The 18212-nt window shown below is 32.2% G+C and overlaps 1 protein-coding gene across 4 annotated transcripts in view; it reads left to right on the top strand.

Annotated features, from left to right (window-relative positions):
* rhea (Talin_middle and talin-RS domain-containing protein rhea) overlaps nt 1-18212 on the top strand; it is a 270830-nt gene that overhangs the window by 236294 nt on the left and 16324 nt on the right. For all 4 annotated transcript variants that reach the window (XM_081735806.1, XM_081735808.1, XM_081735809.1 and 1 more), the window contains 6 exons: nt 266-382; nt 3667-3852; nt 5139-5349; nt 6129-6253; nt 14651-14776; nt 17427-17672. In XM_081735806.1, the coding sequence (XP_081591932.1) occupies nt 266-382; nt 3667-3852; nt 5139-5349; nt 6129-6253; nt 14651-14776; nt 17427-17672 (1011 nt within the window). The remainder of the gene's footprint in view (nt 1-265; nt 383-3666; nt 3853-5138; nt 5350-6128; nt 6254-14650; nt 14777-17426; nt 17673-18212) is intronic.

Raw genomic sequence — 18212 nt, forward strand, 5'->3', positions numbered from 1 at the left:
GGTATTTTCTAAGTGATACTAATTATTAAATCCTGTTTTTGTAGGTGCTGTATGCTGTGTGTATATCATATCCTGTGAAATTATCTTTTTGCCTGTTTCAGATCTTTTTGTTGTTACCAAGTTTCATTTTGCTTGCAGCTTCATCCGTCCTTTGTTTCTGTGCTGTCCGCCTTTTTTTTCATGTCATATGTGTCATTCAAACGTTAAAGAAATCACCCATTTGAAACCTCCAGAAGCTTTTAATGAGTACCATTGAATTTTACAGGTGATGGTGACAAATGTAACATCTTTGCTTAAGACAGTGAAGGCTGTAGAAGATGAACATACAAGAGGTACTAGAGCTTTAGAATCTACCATTGAAGCTATTGCGCAAGAAATACGAGTAAGTTTTCTTTATTATTATTATTATTATTATTATTATTATTATTATTATTATTATTAATTATTATTATTATTATTATTATTATTATTATTATTATTATTATTATTATATAATACAAAACGGATTAGTCGAGAAAATATTTTAAAAAATTGTTCTAGTAATCTCTGTAGATTAGAGTTGCGGTCGGTCAGTGACAGGGTGCTTACCGCTGGTGGATGGGTTCTCGGGTTCTCCAGTTTCTTTCCATAATTTTCTTTCATTATTTCATTCATTATCGTCATCACTGTCTCCCTTACCCTCGGAGCATATTGTGAGACATTAAGCTTTATTTTATCTGCTATGAAATTTTTGCTCATTAAAAATATGTGAATAAATAACAAAAATATGGACAAAACTTCTTTCGTTGCTGAGTTCATTTTCCCCTTGTTTTTAACAGATGACATTGCCAAGTCCTGGGAAGTTAAAGAAGACATGTTCGTGGTAGGACTCTGACAAGAATAGAATTTAAATCGGAACCATTGAAATAACTGTATATTAATCATGTAAGAATATTGAAACCAGAAACATTTTCCGTAACGTAATTCCTCTCTGTAAGTGTTACTGGAATTTTAAAGAAAAAAATCTGATCACTGGATTGGCAGAAAATCAAAACTCCGATCCCCCAACTATACAACTAGTTTTCTGTTTGAGGTTTTATTCTTCATGCCCTAAAGAAGGTATACATTGTCTAATGCAGTACTTCTCTCCATGGTACACACTTTACTGAAAGCACATGACATCGCATCATACTTAGATTAGGTTATACAAATAGTGAAATAATGCACGACTGGAACGCAATACGAACCTGGATCTCAGGCTTATTGTACCGATGCGTTAACCACTACACTGCCCAATCCACTTTCTGACTAGCCATACATTCTATCCCTTTTCAAAGTGGTGCTAAACGCACATAAACCGGAGACTCAGGAGGTCAGTCGTGATTTTTTTTTTTTTTTTTTTTTTTTTAAGCCATTGAATTTGCACATATGGAGAATTTGGTGTGATCGTAAAATCAATTATTTCTTCCTAATCATATTTAGGTTAGGTTAGAATTGAGCATTGTTGCTAGCATTGACTAGTCAAGTTTGTTTCAGAATTGTTTTAACTTATTGTTAAAGGCTTCGTGGTAAAAAATAAATAAATAAAACGTGCCATATTAAGTCTAGTAATATAAAATATATTGTTAAATTGTGAAATTTCGCTGCGCTACATACTGGTTGGGGAAGCCTGGTCTAACATACGAAAAGACAGAAAAGCATGGTATGCAGTTCCCATCATGGAGGGTTGGGGATGGATGGGTGAAAAATAATATGTCTAAAATGACCGATATTAGTGTCGAATCCATAGTTTTCGGGGTCGCTCGTCCCCATCGTCATGAGGATTGGAAGGGAAGGCGTTAAAGAATATATGTCCAAAAGTAGTAATATTAAGGTCGAATCCATAGTTTTCGGGATAGCTAAGTTGATTGGTGACAGTCCTGTGACATTTGAGCTCAAGTTTAAGCAAGAAGGCATATGGCAGCTGGTTCACGGTGTTGTCCTTCGGTATTTTTTATTTCACTCATATTGAGAAGGACAACGCCGAAGGCGTTGCTATTCGTTACTTTTTTCTTTATTACATTCATATTGACAGGGGCAACCCCACAGGCATTGCGCTTACTTATTTATTTCACTCATATTGAACAGGAGAGCAGTGTGTTAGAAATTGTAAAAAGCTTAAGGACATACTGGATATCATTGGATGTATAAATTGAAAGACGATGATGTTTAGTATTGATGTTAAAGCGATGTTCCCAACTTGAAGCGTAAATCTTTGAACACTATATGGATGCAGGCCTATGCATTGGATCAAGGATAAGCCCAGTATTGACGGAAATAGTGATGAACCGATGGGAGAAGGAAGTTAAAAGAAAAGGAGGGGATAAGCTGGAATTCTTTAGTAGATACGTCGACGATTGGTTCGGGATATGGAAGGGTTCTCAGACACAACTTACCAAATACGTGAAAGAAATAGGCAGGAAAAAGGCAAGGAACTAGAATTAAAGGTAGAAAAGGAGAGGGCATATTGTGTTCCTGGATACGAGAATAAAGAAGCAAGGAGGTAAGTTGGTACCAGAAGAGATCTACATCAGGGAACTTCTGCCATAAAACGAGTGATAATCGCTTAACAAAAAGGAACTGCATATAGAATATGAAGAAGATGATTAGGTTAGTAGTGTTAAAATAAAAGCAGAAGAATACATAGAAAAATTTTACAAGCAACTGGAGACCAACGGATATGATAAAATGGAAAGAAATGGAAAGAAAAAGAGGAAAGAATAAAACAGCAAAAAAATAAAGGAAGAGAATATATATATATATATATATATATATATATAATATGAAAATGAGGAGGAAGAAAGCCGAGGGGATGATGGGAAGGGAAGGGGTTATTTACAGGATAAGGTGTAGTGATTGCAACAGCTGTTATGTTGGTGAAACGGAAATAACGTGTAAAACAACATATAGATTATGTAAAATTACTAAGGGAAACAAATGTCATTTAAAGCATGTGAGGGACATGGGACATGACATTAATTGGTGCAAGGTTGAAATGTTAGACGAAGAGCAAAGTGGAAGAAAGCCAGAATTATTGAAAAAGAACAAGACTCTATCATGAATTGGAATGTAGGTCTTAAAATTGATGAACAGTGGGGCAAGTCATTGAAAAAACTTAGATTGTAGCTTGTTTAGATCCAATAGTGTCTACCGGACCAGGGGAGGAAATGGAATAATGGTTCTTAGTTGCTCCTTTTTCAACTCTAATTGCGATTGGCTGAGATTATTCTGATCAGCCAACCAGCGTTCAGAACCAGCCTCAGGGATTTTGTATTGTATTGCACTGTATCTGATGAAGCCAAGATGTTTAGTTCGTTGGCGAAACTGTTACACGATTATTATTTTTAATTAAAACCTGCTTTGTTTAGAGATCTTTATTTCTTTGGTGAAGTTACTTCATTCATTTCTTTACTATCAACTATGATATTTTACGTAAACATTATCCTCCCCGTGTGAAGAACTGGTATTTCGGCAGTTTTTTCCAGAAAAAATAAAGGCTTCACTACTTTTCTAATGTATTTGCTTACGTAAATTTTCCCTCAGTTAAATCATTCTGTAGAATTACACCAGGAACGCAGCAGGCTAAATTAAAATCAAAACTAGGAATGCCAGATTAAAACCATAGTAAGTTTCTATGTTTACTTTCAGGCCTTAAATGCACCAGAACAAATTAAGAGCCATGCAACACCAGAGGATCTTGTTCGTTCTACTAAGCCTATCACTCTTGCTACAGCCAAAGCGGTTGCTGCTGGTAATAGCTGCAAACAAGACGACATTATTGTTGCTGCTAACATGGGAAGGAAAGCCATATCTGATATGTTAACTATCTGCAAAGTAAGTTACAATTATCATTTATTTTAAATAATTTTAGTGTATAATAAGAATATAAAAATGCGCGTTTTAAATCCTATTGAACAGTATGTAGACAAATTATGAATATTTTTAATGAGTGAAAGTGCTATGGAACACGTATACCTAAGACTTTTTTAAAAAGGCTTTACTTACTATTTTGCAAAAGAAAAAGAAAAAGAAAGAAAGAAAGAAAGCAAAGGAAAAAGAAAAAGTACTCTTAGTGCTTTCACCGCTAAATACGCCTGTCATCTTAATTTCACAAAGAAAAGTTCAGTGTAAAAGGAGGAGTAGCGTAATATATAGAAATAATTATAAAATACAAACTTGACGAAATCACTGAAATTAGTAAAACATTTTTCTATGGTTTTGTCAAGTTTGCATGTTATTATTTGAATTTGTAGCTATTATCTTATCCTTCTTCTTTTTAAAACATACTTTGCATGTCTTTTTATCCATAAAGATGACAGCTGTATTTAGGTGTTGAATTATTGCGAAAGAATATGTGTTTTCTACAGAACTGTAATTATAATTTATTGTCTTAAATTATAATTTGTTTAATGAAATTTGATAACCACATGGATTTCCTGCTTAGAAGCAGAATACATTTGTTATACTTAGAAACATTAATTATATTTTACGTAGAGAGACATTTACATTTCATCTCCCTCTGGGACATTTTCATATTCCGAAAATTAGAAAAATGCAAAAAGGTTTGATGAGATGGAAATAATTTTAAAAAAATTATTTCACTGCCTAGACGAATTACAGAGCTTTAATTATCTTGAAGATTAAAGTCTTACATTGCGAGATATTTTCGTTACGTAGCGGTGGACTGTTGACTGAAATCATAAACAGTATTGATTTAAATCGTAGGATTTAATTTAATTGAAAAATAGTCTTAAACTCACGTAACATAGGTTGTTATTCTATTCTACAAACTTATTGTTCATATTTTCAGTTAAAAATAAGTTTCATTTCACAAAGACTTCTCTGAAGAAAGTGTTGCTTCTCTGATTCGCGATATCTTTAGTTGTGCGAACGCGGTTCTGATGTTAACCGATCATTTTTTCTAGCAAAGAGAGAATATAATGTGAATACAAAGATGTTTGGATTTTTTTTCCTTTTTTAAAATTTCTGATAGACCATAGTATTTAACACTTCATTCGAATGATTAGGATGTGAGGATATAACTTATTAGTTATGAAAAATAATTTGAACGCATAAGTCATAATTTAGCTGATTTTAATAATTATTATTCTGATATACAGGGCGCAGCTAATTCTGCAGAGACGGAGGATCTGCGAACACGTACTTTGCATGCTGGCCATGATGTTGCAGTACAGTACAGAGAACTTCTCCAAACAGTTCTCCATATTTTAAGTAGACCAGGATCAGATGCCAAACAGAATCTTCCAACTATTTCTCGAAGTATTGCTCAGTGTGTTACAGAACTTGTTGCAGTAGGAGAATTATTGAAAGGTATATTCAAGAAGAAGGCTTCTTTTGTTATTTATTTTGTTGTTCTGTAAAACAGATGCAGATTATTTTATTTATTCGAAAAATTCTTTGATATTTATTTTCTAAGCAAAAGAAAATATTTCATACAGAAGGGGAACAAAGTCAATTTATTATACAGCCAGCCATAAACGTTTTGATCAATTTAGTTCCACATTTACTCCATCTACATTTAATATAATGATAAACAGTCTGTATTAATATATATATATATATATATATATATATATATATATATATATATATATATATATATATATATATATATATATTACTGAAGTGTGGAGTGATTTGAGATATAGGCAAGGATGTTTGGAAGTGGAATTCAGTTTTTATTTATTTATTTTTTAATTCTCAAAAAGAGGGTTCAATTTAGTATATTGTGTTCAAATCGTTGCCTTGGCTGTGACTAATGTGTAAATTAGTACTAAGTATGTATAAGGTGTAATATATAAACTAAGTACTTAAAAAATACCCTCAAAGATCAGTGTTCTTTGTTTTGGAACACCCTTGTAGGGAACATTCTCAGCAGCTAATAGTACCACCAGCCTTGAAAGCACTAACTAATAATTCCAAGAAGCATATTAAATCTGTAGAAAAAAAAATCATCTGATTTTAAAGCTTACGTAACACTTTAGATAAGTTTATTTTCTTATTTTTTTCAAAGAATTCTAACAGTTTCTTTGAAAATATAAAAAAATCATTTTCACTTACCTATGATGGCATATTTATTTTTTTAATAGGAACTGATTGGGTTGACCCAGATGATCCTACTGTCATAGCAGAGAACGAATTACTGGGAGCTGCTGCCTCTATTGATGCAGCTGCCAAGAAGTTAGCTAGTCTGAGACCTCGAAGATCTGTCAAGGTATTTTACTTTCTTTCTCTCCAATTGCTTATATATTCGAATTGGAAAGACAGTAATATGATTTGTTTTTGTAGAATTTAAATCTGCAATAATTTGACGTAAATTTTTGGAACAGAAAAATACCTTTAAATGGTTCATGTTTTAAATTCCTTGTAACTGTCACGCATTAAGTCTATTTGGAGCTAAAGCTGCAATTAAATTTGTAGAGGAATTTTTAATTATCTACTAGGATTGTCGTCTCTTTGTTCATATATTATTATTTCTATAGTTCTCATTATGTCCAATTTACAGTAGGAAAATAACTATAATGGCATTACCTAAATAATAATTTATTCCAATACATTTTGTAATGTCGATAGTGTTCGTATATCAAAGGATATGGAATATTTAGAGAGAGAATAAAAAAAAATTAATGTAATATAGATAGAAGTTAGTAAAACTGTAAATTTAAAATAAAGTTGCCAAAACTTTGAAAATATCTTTCACACATTCTTTTGACATAAGGTAAGAGATAAGAATGAAACTTACCTTAGCTAAGAATAAGGCAGAATTTTATATATATATATATATATATATATATATATATATATATATATATATATATATATATATATATATATATATATATATATATACTGTGTTGCAGATATTCTTTTCAGAAATGAATATTAAGATTCTCATATTCGACTTAATGTGTGTGTGTGTGTATATATATATATATGTATCGTAAAGAGCTGAATGGAGAAAGAAGTAACTTTGCTTCTGCTTCTTCAAATTTATTAGAGATTATTTAAAATATATTAAACGTTAAATTTTCAGTGACAACTGTAGGCATTGTCAAGACTTATTGTAAAGGAAACTATTACTCTTCTTTCCTTACCAGTGTCTGTTGAGAGCTGTCAGTGAAAATTCGACGTTGAATATTATTTTTTAAAACAATCTATAATAATTTTGGGGGAGCAGTGAGTGCCTTCTGAGTTTACAAATGTCAATACTTGGATTGTATATATATATATATATATATATATATATATATATATATATATATATATATATATATATATATATATATATATATAAAATAAAACTAGGACAGTCCAAGACCTTTCGATATAGCTGTAAGCATATTACGTATAATTCAAAAGAACTGTTAAAAATAATTTTTAATGTGCACAGTGCAGCGATAAAGTTTTCGGACTGATTACATAAAGTGAAAAGTATTACCTCCAGGAAAGTGATGTCCTTCCTCTCTCTCGATACACAACTTCGCTTGTTGGTTCTGTGACTGGAAGCTATTAGAGAAATAATCTTCTTGGATGCCCTTCAGTTTCCCCGTCACAACTATCTTGATGTGCTCTATCTCCTCACTCACATATGTTGCTCTTAAGGCAGAGTTCCAACTTCGGAAACAAGAAGTAGTCCACTGGAACAAATGTGGCGAGTATGGTGGATAATGGGCGATGACTTTTTTTTTTTTTTTTCTAAAAACCGTCTGAAATTGTTACAATTATTTAAGGGGACATTGTCGTGGAAAAATCTCCAGTTGTCTTATCTGATTAATTGTGGCCTAACACAGGTCATTCACTGAAGGAGTCGCTTCATTACCTATAGATAGAAGCTGCCATTGAATGACCTTCTGGAACAAATCTGTTTTCGAGTAAGACATGTGGCGTCATAAAAGACAATGAACAAGGAGTTAACTCGTGACCTCCGCATGCTATCCTTTGGTTATTCTTGGTTTCATTGTACCGAATTTTGCCGACGACTGTCGTGTGGTAGGAGGGTCGTACTTGAAACACCAATTTCATCCTCGGTAAAAATGGTTTTGAGGAAATCTAGCCTAGAATTCGCTATCATCACGAAATCTTAGCAACTTAGCACTCGCTACTTCTTCTGTTCAACACTGAGAGTGGTAGTACAACACGAGTGCGCAGATCCCTTTTCCCCAAATCTTCATAGATGATGCACATAATGGTCTTATTGATGCAAGGATACTGCTGATTCCCTGGAGGCTCAGATGATTTGTTGTCAGCAAGAAGCTTTTTCACGGAGTCCAAAGTTATGTCATCTCTTCATTGCTTCTACGTCCTGTCCTCTAGTCATCCTCCAAAGACTCTGTACTCACGAAAGTGTTTGTGCCATTCGGATGTACTTGCCCTACACAATGTTTCATGCTTGTAAGCACTCAAAAACAAATTACAAGTTTCTGTGGGTGATTTTTAAATTTAAAATAAAATTTGACCGTAGCCGTCTGCACCGCGCTGAAGACAGGACTGACTAACTGCACAGCATGAAGTTGTTAAACTCTAGTGCTGGACTGCTGTCCAGAACATGTTGAAACTTGTACCAGCACTTGACAAACATGTGCGTTCTCGGCACTGTTGTTGTTTCTGTGATGGGCCACTTCCTTTGGTTGCAAAAAATTCAGCCCGGAAACTTTATTGCCATAACATGTAAAGTGTAATTCAGATTTCAATTATGTATAATGTTGTCATCAATATTCAGAATATAATAGAGTATGCGGGAGCATTACAGTTATTACAGGGAGCATTACAGCATTGCATTATTTGTTACTTGTACATGTAGTTATTACATCAAAGATTCATTTTATCAGTAAATGAAAAATAGTACATTCTTTCATTTCTTGGGAAGAAAATATAAGTTGTAAAGTTCAAGAAAATAAATACTGTTAAGTAGCAATTGTATTTATGTAAGAGCAATATTGTCATTCACTTTTATAATTACACACTTAAAATAGCTCTGCATTGATTGCAAAAGTAGTAATTTTCTTGACATTGTGTACCATTTTCTTGTTTGTTATAGCCATAAATGGAAACATGATCAGTTTGAACTATTAAATAGAACCAAGTACATATGTTTTTGGTATTTAGTGACAAATTTCACGGAATGTGGCTATTTTGAAGTGTAGAGACATTTTTCCTTCGTATTTCTCTTGAGTAGATCTTCTGACAGATCATAGTGTTGGGTTTCGCCTCAGCGTTTCACGACGGCGTCTCAGTACAATTATCCTTCCTGTAAGATATGTTTGATATTCTTGGTTGTCATATTCAATATCAACCAGGAATCAAACATATTATTACAGTGAGGTGGTTAAACCATCATGAGCAAGATCAGTTATAAACAGGGAATTTATGTCTCATATTACTGGTGAAGGTACAACATAATGTTGTTCCCCAATTAATGAATTGTAATGTTATGAAGTTTCATGTCAAACCTAACATCAAAAGTCAATGTTAAACCACTAGTGTAACACAAAATACTATTTAATATAAATACCAATGGAATCGTGAAGGTTCGGATAAATTAAAATATTGATAATATACTATAATAAAATCGAGGCTTTAAATATTCGCATGTTATTCCGTCGAGATAACAACATTCTAAAGTTCTTACTACCTTCATAACTGAGAAAAAGTATATGAAAATACTAAAACCAAGAACTAATTCTTCCGCGAATAGTATTATGTCTTTAGTATACATAATAAAAAAGTACAGTTGTATACTGTCTTTTGATGTATGTATTTTCTTTCTTTTATATATCAAAACCTTCATAGGCCTTTTTCCTATCCAACCATGTAATAAATAAACCTTCTATATTAACATTTTCTCTGTCTCACACTCTTGCACACATGCACATTTATTAACTACAAAATTATAATTTAAAGAGTGAAAATGTACGATTGTGCGGAGAATTAGACTTGTATCTCAGATTATTTTGTACCAGTGCTACTAACTACTCCACGCAGTTCTTCACTTGACCAGCCACACATTTTTACTCTTGAGATATATACGCACATGATAAAGCACTGTACATACATAAAAGGTTCATATAAATGGATCAACACTATAGCACGGAATGATAATGACACTTGTGCTATTTGTTTGTAATATGTATGTTTAATGTAATTATTTAATACTAAATTATCCTCTATCAAGATTCTTCTTAAGAAGGTATTTGGCTATGAGGTTTTCGTGCTTAAATTGCAGTATCAGTTGTATTTGTGTTTGATAACAGCCCTTTGTGAGCTTAACACCAGGGAGTAAAGTTTGTACATAGCATTAAAGAATTTCACAGATAATTTGCTTAATGTCGACTTAAGTTGTGTTTTTATTATTATTTTTTTTACTTTACTTTTTTTTTTTAAGTATACATGTCGAAGTGCTACTTTTTTATTATTGTTTATTTAAGTATAGTACAGTCATGGGTTGATTTAACTTTTCTATTTATAAAATTATTGTTGGAGAAATATTAGAAAGTCCTTAAAGATTTTTTTTTTAAAATAACATAATATAAAAAAAGAAGCAGAAAATGATGAAATCTATGGAGATATGATCACAGGACAGAATTTTTGATCGTGATTGTGCATAGAAGTCATAAATGTTGAAAATATTTTTGTAACATTTGAATTTGAATACTAAATGCTGTGATAAAAGGAAACTTCTTATATTAATTCATGTAATTTTATAATGTAATTTCGTATTTAATATCACTAAAATATTCTTGTATAGTGGCAGAAAACACTTTTCACTGTCGAAGTTAAATTACAGTGTCTGGGATCAATAGTTCTAAGTAGATTTATACAGCTTAACAGTTGAAGATGGCATTAAACAGTACAGTAATACAGCACAATGAACTTCAGAACTCACACTCGTATTTAAAAAAGTTGCATGTTACGTAATTTTCTATTGAGCTACCAGGTGAGCATTGTAAAGCGTTATTTTATTCATATGGGAAATACAATCTGTCGTAGAAGAAGATAATTTTTAAGTTGACATGATGATATCCAATTAAATTTATTTATTTGGAATTAATAGGGGCGTAATTATAATAAAAGGACCATCTTTGTGAACTTTTGGTTTGATATTGTAATAAATATGGTTAGAGATATACTCAAGGACGAAAAGATCGCCCCCTTACTTCGTGAAAACCAGAGTTTGTATTTGAGCATCTATATTTACATGCATATAAGGTAGGTATGTGATTTTCACAAGAAATTGTTTGCTTGCACTTTCCTTGCCTCAGTTAACACGTAATTGTATTCAATCTCCTCAAAGTAGGCACAGTAATAATAATACTTTCTTCTTGCGTTTCGTCTATTCGTAAATTTTACTCAATTGTTTCTTACATGTTCTTTCATCGTGTTAAAGATTTCTCTTTGAGGTGTGGAAAAATGTATGTAGAATGCAGAGTGTTAGCGACCTCATCTCAAAGAAACAAGGAGGGATTAGGATGGGTCAGGATAACATGTCCAACGTTCTACCAGAAAACTTGTTACACCCTCTTGTATGATCCAATTTCCGTTCATCACTTAATGTTATAACCCCTTTTTCCCGGCTACATTTCCAGTCTTCACATTTCATTGAACGATATGAGTCACATGTATAGAGTGATAGCAGATGGTAGCGAGAGGTTTCATTCTTGGAAAAGTTATCCTGCACCATTTGAGGGTTTATTTTTTATTTTATTTATTTATTTATTTTTTTAACTTGTTTCCTAGGATTGAAAACGTAAACACTTGTCCTCCATCCATTCTGCTAAATTTCATAGAGAAGGCTGTTAAGGAGAATAACACAATGAGAAACAGTTGAACCGATACAGCCCAACAAGAGGTGAAACAGTTGACTGTATTTGTCATTGTTGTTGTGCCTACTTTGTGAAAATTGAATATAAACGTATAAACGCCAGTAACGTATAAACAAAGTTACTAAATCAAAATTTCTTGTGCAAATTATGTGCCGCCTCATGTGTAATACATAGAGGCGCAAGTAGTAATACATGTTCTTCGTGTCAGACGAGATTAGGAGGAGATTCGTTTTTGCCCCGAAGTGTATATACATACAGTGTATAGTCCGTAAGAATATGACTATTACTGTAAAATTTTTGTTATATGTAAAAAGATAATGTGATCGTTATTGTGGGTTTAAGTTATGGGAAATCGAATGTTTTAAACCAACCATATTCGTCTAAAAAGTGGTATCGTGTAAATGTACAGGAATAACACTTCAAACAGAACTCTTATTGTTAGATTTTTATCGAGTAAAGAAAGAAAGAAAGAAAGAAAAAAAAACTTTCAAAACCTTCTGCCTTCGTTTCTATCGAATAAATACATCGTACTTTTCTAATAGTTCAAGCAGCAAAATAAAAATTTCTTGGATTTTGTTTGACATCCAAATATAGTAGTTTTGATATTATTAATGATATTACTTAGAAATTAAACAATTGAAAATATAAGTGAAACATAGAGAATATGTTGAAAATAGAATTCTTGTTTCTGTAACTAATACTATTAAAATTCTGGTCATTTTCATAACTGTAAATGTAAGTTGTGAAATTTTAGGTCCAAAGCTTTAAAAATAAGATCACCTAGTAAACGGTTTAGAGTCAGTGTTATGCAAATATCAGTTTGTAATTTGATATTTTGTATGAAGTTGATGACTTATCTTAGTAAGTGTAAACATATTTGTTGTTTTTTAAAGAAAACACAGTTTTTTTCTTTCCTAGTAATGTCTTTATGGATATTTCTATTTCTGCAATTTGGATGGTGGTTGTAAAATTGCCTATAACATCGTGTACAAAGTTAAAGAACAGAAAATCGGGATATTTTGGTGTGAATACCATAATGACATATGAGAAATGTACAAAATGACAGAAACATGTTAACATTATTAAAATAAGCAGAATAACAAAATAAAAGGAAAAATGTACCATTGTTATAAAATGTGAGTTGGTCTGGATCTCGGTCGCAATTGTGAAAGCTGCACTCAATAAGGATTGTGATAAACCCCAGGTGCTAGGTAGGTCCCACCTCAAAGATCCATATTCAAAATATGGTTACTGTATACATGTACAGCAAAATTTATCCTTTATGAAGAGACACGTAGCCTTCCTACATCAGTGTCTAAGTTATTTCTCACATTTGGATCGAGATACTTTGTTGTTAATTCTATCCGCAATATCTTTGCTGGCAAGGAAGTTATCGACGAGAACAGTTGTACGTGGACGGTCATTAGTGTTCATGAACACGAATTCGGGGCAACTGCATATAAAGCTGTCGCTTATGTTGCTCCAGAATATCATCGTTGTATCTTCGAGTGGTCAGAGAACAATTTCAATGATCTGGAACGTCATGCGATCATCGATCTTGATGTCACCCGACATCACCTTCACAATGAAGCCTTTCCTTAACGTTGTGTCGATAGTATTTTGTGTTAGACTCGCGCCAGATAAGTACACGTGGAGAATCGGTCTGAAAGCTGAACATTGACTCATCTAGAACCTGGGTCATATCACAGTGTTAAGGTCGTAATACAAAGAGAGGTATTTTGCGAAGTTTCCGAAAATACAGCTGCTCTTAACAAGTCCACCCCATGAACGCAGTGAGCTCTGAAGCTACTCTTAACATGTGGATAAGTTGGGGTAGCACCTGGCAGTTAAGGCGGTTAGTGGTGATCTTGTGAATTTGTGGCCCGTGGATGATCTTGAGGGGGTTTCGCGACACATAATCTACTCGTTGGAATTGGTTCCATAAGAATGCCATAACAATATTCACAAATCTGTTATAAGCATCCTTCTACTCGAATTGGTGCTCTGTTTGTCATACAGATGAAGAGGTACTTTATTCACATTACGTCATCAATGTGGTTCCGCCTTCTTCGTATTGATATTCGTATATTCTTTGTTCTGTTCTGCTGGGTTATACTCTTCCAGGCGTTGTACGTTTTGCAAAACACGCGTAGAGACCTTTGTTCTTTTAATTTTGTACACGTGTATTTTCTGTAATTGTGGTTCTAGTCTTCATGATAGTATCAAAAAGGTAAGTATTGTTGCATAAGTTCTGATATATATCAGACGTATCATTTTAAAATTTTACATGTAGAGTTAACTATTTCAGATTAATTTGTATGTTTAGGTGTAAATGCAGTGAAAACAGATCTTTGTAGTACAAAATATATTCGATCTAAAACATTAAATATACAGTTCAGTGAAAGTGAAAAAATCTGCAGATGATTTCTGCGAAGGAGCAAAGAAAATATCGGAGTATAGAGAATAATTACATGTATGTTTGTCTTTTTAGTGTTTCGATTTTTTTTTTTTTTTTTTTTTTTTTTTTAACCAAGCCAGAAATGATAAGAATTCATTGAATATGTAATACTAAAATTCCAAGAAGGATAATTACAAATAGGTAGTGTAGAGTACATCTAGGTAAGTTTGATGTTATAGCCAAGAAGAATACCTTATTTAAGTTACAGAAAGAGAGAGAGAATGGATTTTTTTTTATATAACTTACAGTTTCCAGAATATTTTATGTTGTTAATATGAAAAGATTTAAAAGCATTGAAAGAATAGAAAATCTTATTGTCTTTCTCTTTTCTTAGGAAGCAGATGAAAGTCTAAATTTCGATGAAATGATACTGGAAGCTGCAAAATCCATTGCAGCTGCTACGTCCGCATTAGTGAAAGCAGCATCTGCTGCGCAAAGAGAATTAATTGACCAAGGAAAGGTATGTACATTTCTCCCATTCTGTTCCCTTATCTATGAATGTGCTTAATAATAGTGATTTTTTCATGTAACTTATAATGCACCACCACTCACTCAGGGCATGGTATAATGTATTATACAATTCATTTCAGTAACATCTTCACTTCTGATCGTCTGATTTACAAGGAGTGATTCCCAATAAAATGAATTTTGCATATTCTGAAAACAGATCTAGATAGCCCCTTCAAAGGTGTAATTTCTTCCAAAGTTTTAGGTGTAATAGGCATAAATAAAGAAGTTGGGCCCAATAAAGACTTAGGAAAAGTGAATCCAGATAATTTCAAACGTATTTAGACTTTTTTTTTTTTTTTTTTTTTTTTTTTTTTTAAGTAACGTAACGTAACGTATAATATGTTACTATATATGTAAATATATAAGATGAGGGTCTGCAGATTACATAAGTTTTTGTACTGAAATCTTTCCGTAAAAAATAAATAATAAAAAATAAAACTTTTAATATTCGCTTTTTTCAGCGGATGAACGTTCAAAATTAGAATTATATCTTACTGCTACATAATACATTTTTGCTTTTGTTCTAAAAGTATGACAAAGGAAATATTAACGTCAGTGCTATAATTGATATTACATATCAAATGAAAGAAATACAGAAAAAGTCATAATTACTTGGTATATTATTGAAAGTAAATTTACATATTCAAAATATAAAAAATTAAAAAGTTACAATAATGCGAGGTTGCCCATGAAGATAGAATGTTTCAGTATTACAATATGTTCGTGAATTTACTCGTTGTAGGTTTGATGTTGTAAGTTTCGATTAATTTTGCGAAAATTCGCATATAACGTATATTTTAGAATAAGAAAGAAGATAAAGTATAAAACTTGGTATTATATAGCAGAAAAAATTGTTGTCATGTGAAAACAATACCCTAAAGCGATATTAAATTATTTTTCACTTGTAGTGTTCTTGCCAGATTCAATTGAGGTCACACCCGAAGACCAGTTGCATTTGTGTGATTGGGGAACACAAATTTGAACAGCAATGTTAATATTATCATTATTTCTAACACTTGTAAACACTAGTACTAACTTTTAGCACTACCATTACCAGCAACCAAGCCAAACTAAATGAAAAAAACACAAAAAAAGATTAGTGATTATAAATACCTATCCTTATTATTCATGTTTTAGAACTCCTTGCTGCATTAGAGGAGTCCTATTTTCCAAATCCGTGTGTAGAAATCGTAACAAGTCATTTTGAAGTTTATCTGAATTTCGGCCATCAAAAGTTCAGTTGTTATTCCGTTTCTATCATAAAACTTTCATTACACTGAATGCTCGTTCAACATGTGTGTTACTAACTGGTATAACGAGAATATATTGGATTATTTTGAACAAGTTAGGTGCATCTGCCATTTCGAAAATCACACACCTTAATTTATGACTATTATTATTATTATTATTATTATCCGTTCTGTCAAGTGTTTTAAATAAAAGAATCAATGTACAGGTGATTTCCATCGAAACTAATTGTAAGTTTTATCTCCACCTCCGTCAAACCATTAAATGAAAACAATTATTTCTGCACTATGATAAAGGCACAACAAGAAAAAAAAAAAAATAAAATAAAATAAACCTTGTCTTTTTTTGTTAGAATAAAAATGTAAGTCTTGTACATAACTAACGAGTACAACATGCAATATATTATAAGGCATAAATGACATGCATAATTAATTATGGTAATTTAATATTGAAGCCCGTACATTTAGTTCGTTGGCACGTAGATCTGCAAAATGTATTTCGAACACGGGCACTCCGGGCGGACACAGAGATCTAGCAAACCTAGTTTGTAGGTACTTTGTAGCTATCACTTTGAAATATTACTAAATTAATATAAAAGAAAACTTCCAAGCAAGAGTATAACATTTAAGTTTCAATAACATGTTTGAGGTTCTTCACAATAAAGTTATACACTCAATTTTTGCGTATAATGCTTCAAAAGAAAATAACACATTGTTTCAGAAACGCATATTCGAGAGTTTAGTCTCCTATGATTTAGATCTTTCTTTGAAGGGTAATTCGTGATTTTTTTTCTTTTTTCTTTTTCTTTTCTTTTTTTTTTTTTTTTTTCCTGTAAGCAAAACATATCCAAGACCAAAATTGAAAGAAATATATTAGTATATTTTTATTTAAAAAAAAAAAAAGAAAGAAAAGAAAGAAAAAATTGAGAAAACGTAAATACCGATACAGTGATAGAAAGAATTTTGAAACATCAGTATCAATAGGGCTTCATTCGAATATATTGTTACATATATAATGTATTAAAAGTTGAAGTTTGCTATCTAATCACTGTGTTAATGGTGATGTCTGTATGTACAATAATTTCCAAGGTAAGAAATTGGACTTCCTAAAAGGAAACAATATGTACTCAGTTACGTATCATCAAAATTGGTAAACTTCACTTCCGATCCTTCAGAAAAGATAAACTTCTAGCATTTTGAATAATATCCATATAATCCGTGATGATATACATCAGAGAGCAAGAAAGTCGCTGTCTTCACATGTGAACAGTGGCCTAGAATGTGTTAATATTTAAGAGATGGATTTTACAATATACAGCGCATGTGTCTAACTAACAATTTTGTTTTTCAAAGGTGAGCAGACGTCCTCGTTCAAGCTCTGACGATGGCCAGTGGTCGGAGGGCTTAGTGTCTGCTGCTAGAATGGTCGCTGCTGCCACTCACAGCCTGGTGGAATCAGCCAATGCCTTAGTCTTGGGCCAGTCTTCCGAGGAGAAATTAGTCTCCTCTGCTAAACAGGTGGCTTCCTCAACTGCTCAGTTACTTGTAGCTTGTAAAGTTAAAGCAGACCCCGATAGTGCTTCCACAAAACGACTGCAGGTAAGTGGTTAGTTACGCTTGGTTATTATCTGTTGATACGTAATGATTAAGTGTCAACATTCGTTAGGTCAAAAATAAATAAACTGAGCAATGTTGTATTACCATTCAAAGTTTTATGTCAGTTGCTAAGATCAAAAATGTGAAGAATAGTTTCTTATTGAAGTTTTACATGTAAAGCAAACTATTGATTGTCGTTTGACATTCAAGAAGACTAATTTGGGAAAAGATAATTATTTAAGACTAGACAGTGGAAAGGAGAAACACCTAAAGTTAACCAAACCAAAAATATACTGTATATCAAAATACGATTTCATTTACTTGAGTACATAACCATGCAGAAAGTTCCGTATTTGAAGTGGAGCCCAATGTTACATTTAACATCATTTAACATACTGTAAGCATACTAACTGGAGGTTTCACGCTCTACATTTCTTAACAATAAATGTTTTCATACTCGAAACAATCTGTTGTTTTTTTTTAGAGTTAATGATATACATAGTACAATGTTTACTTCCTGTATTTAAAGGTACATGAATTTTA

Source organism: Thermobia domestica, chromosome 13, assembly GCF_964235325.1.
Source record: "Thermobia domestica chromosome 13, izTheDome1.hap1.1, whole genome shotgun sequence".
In the NCBI taxonomy this organism is placed as follows: Eukaryota; Metazoa; Arthropoda; class Insecta; order Zygentoma; family Lepismatidae; genus Thermobia; species Thermobia domestica.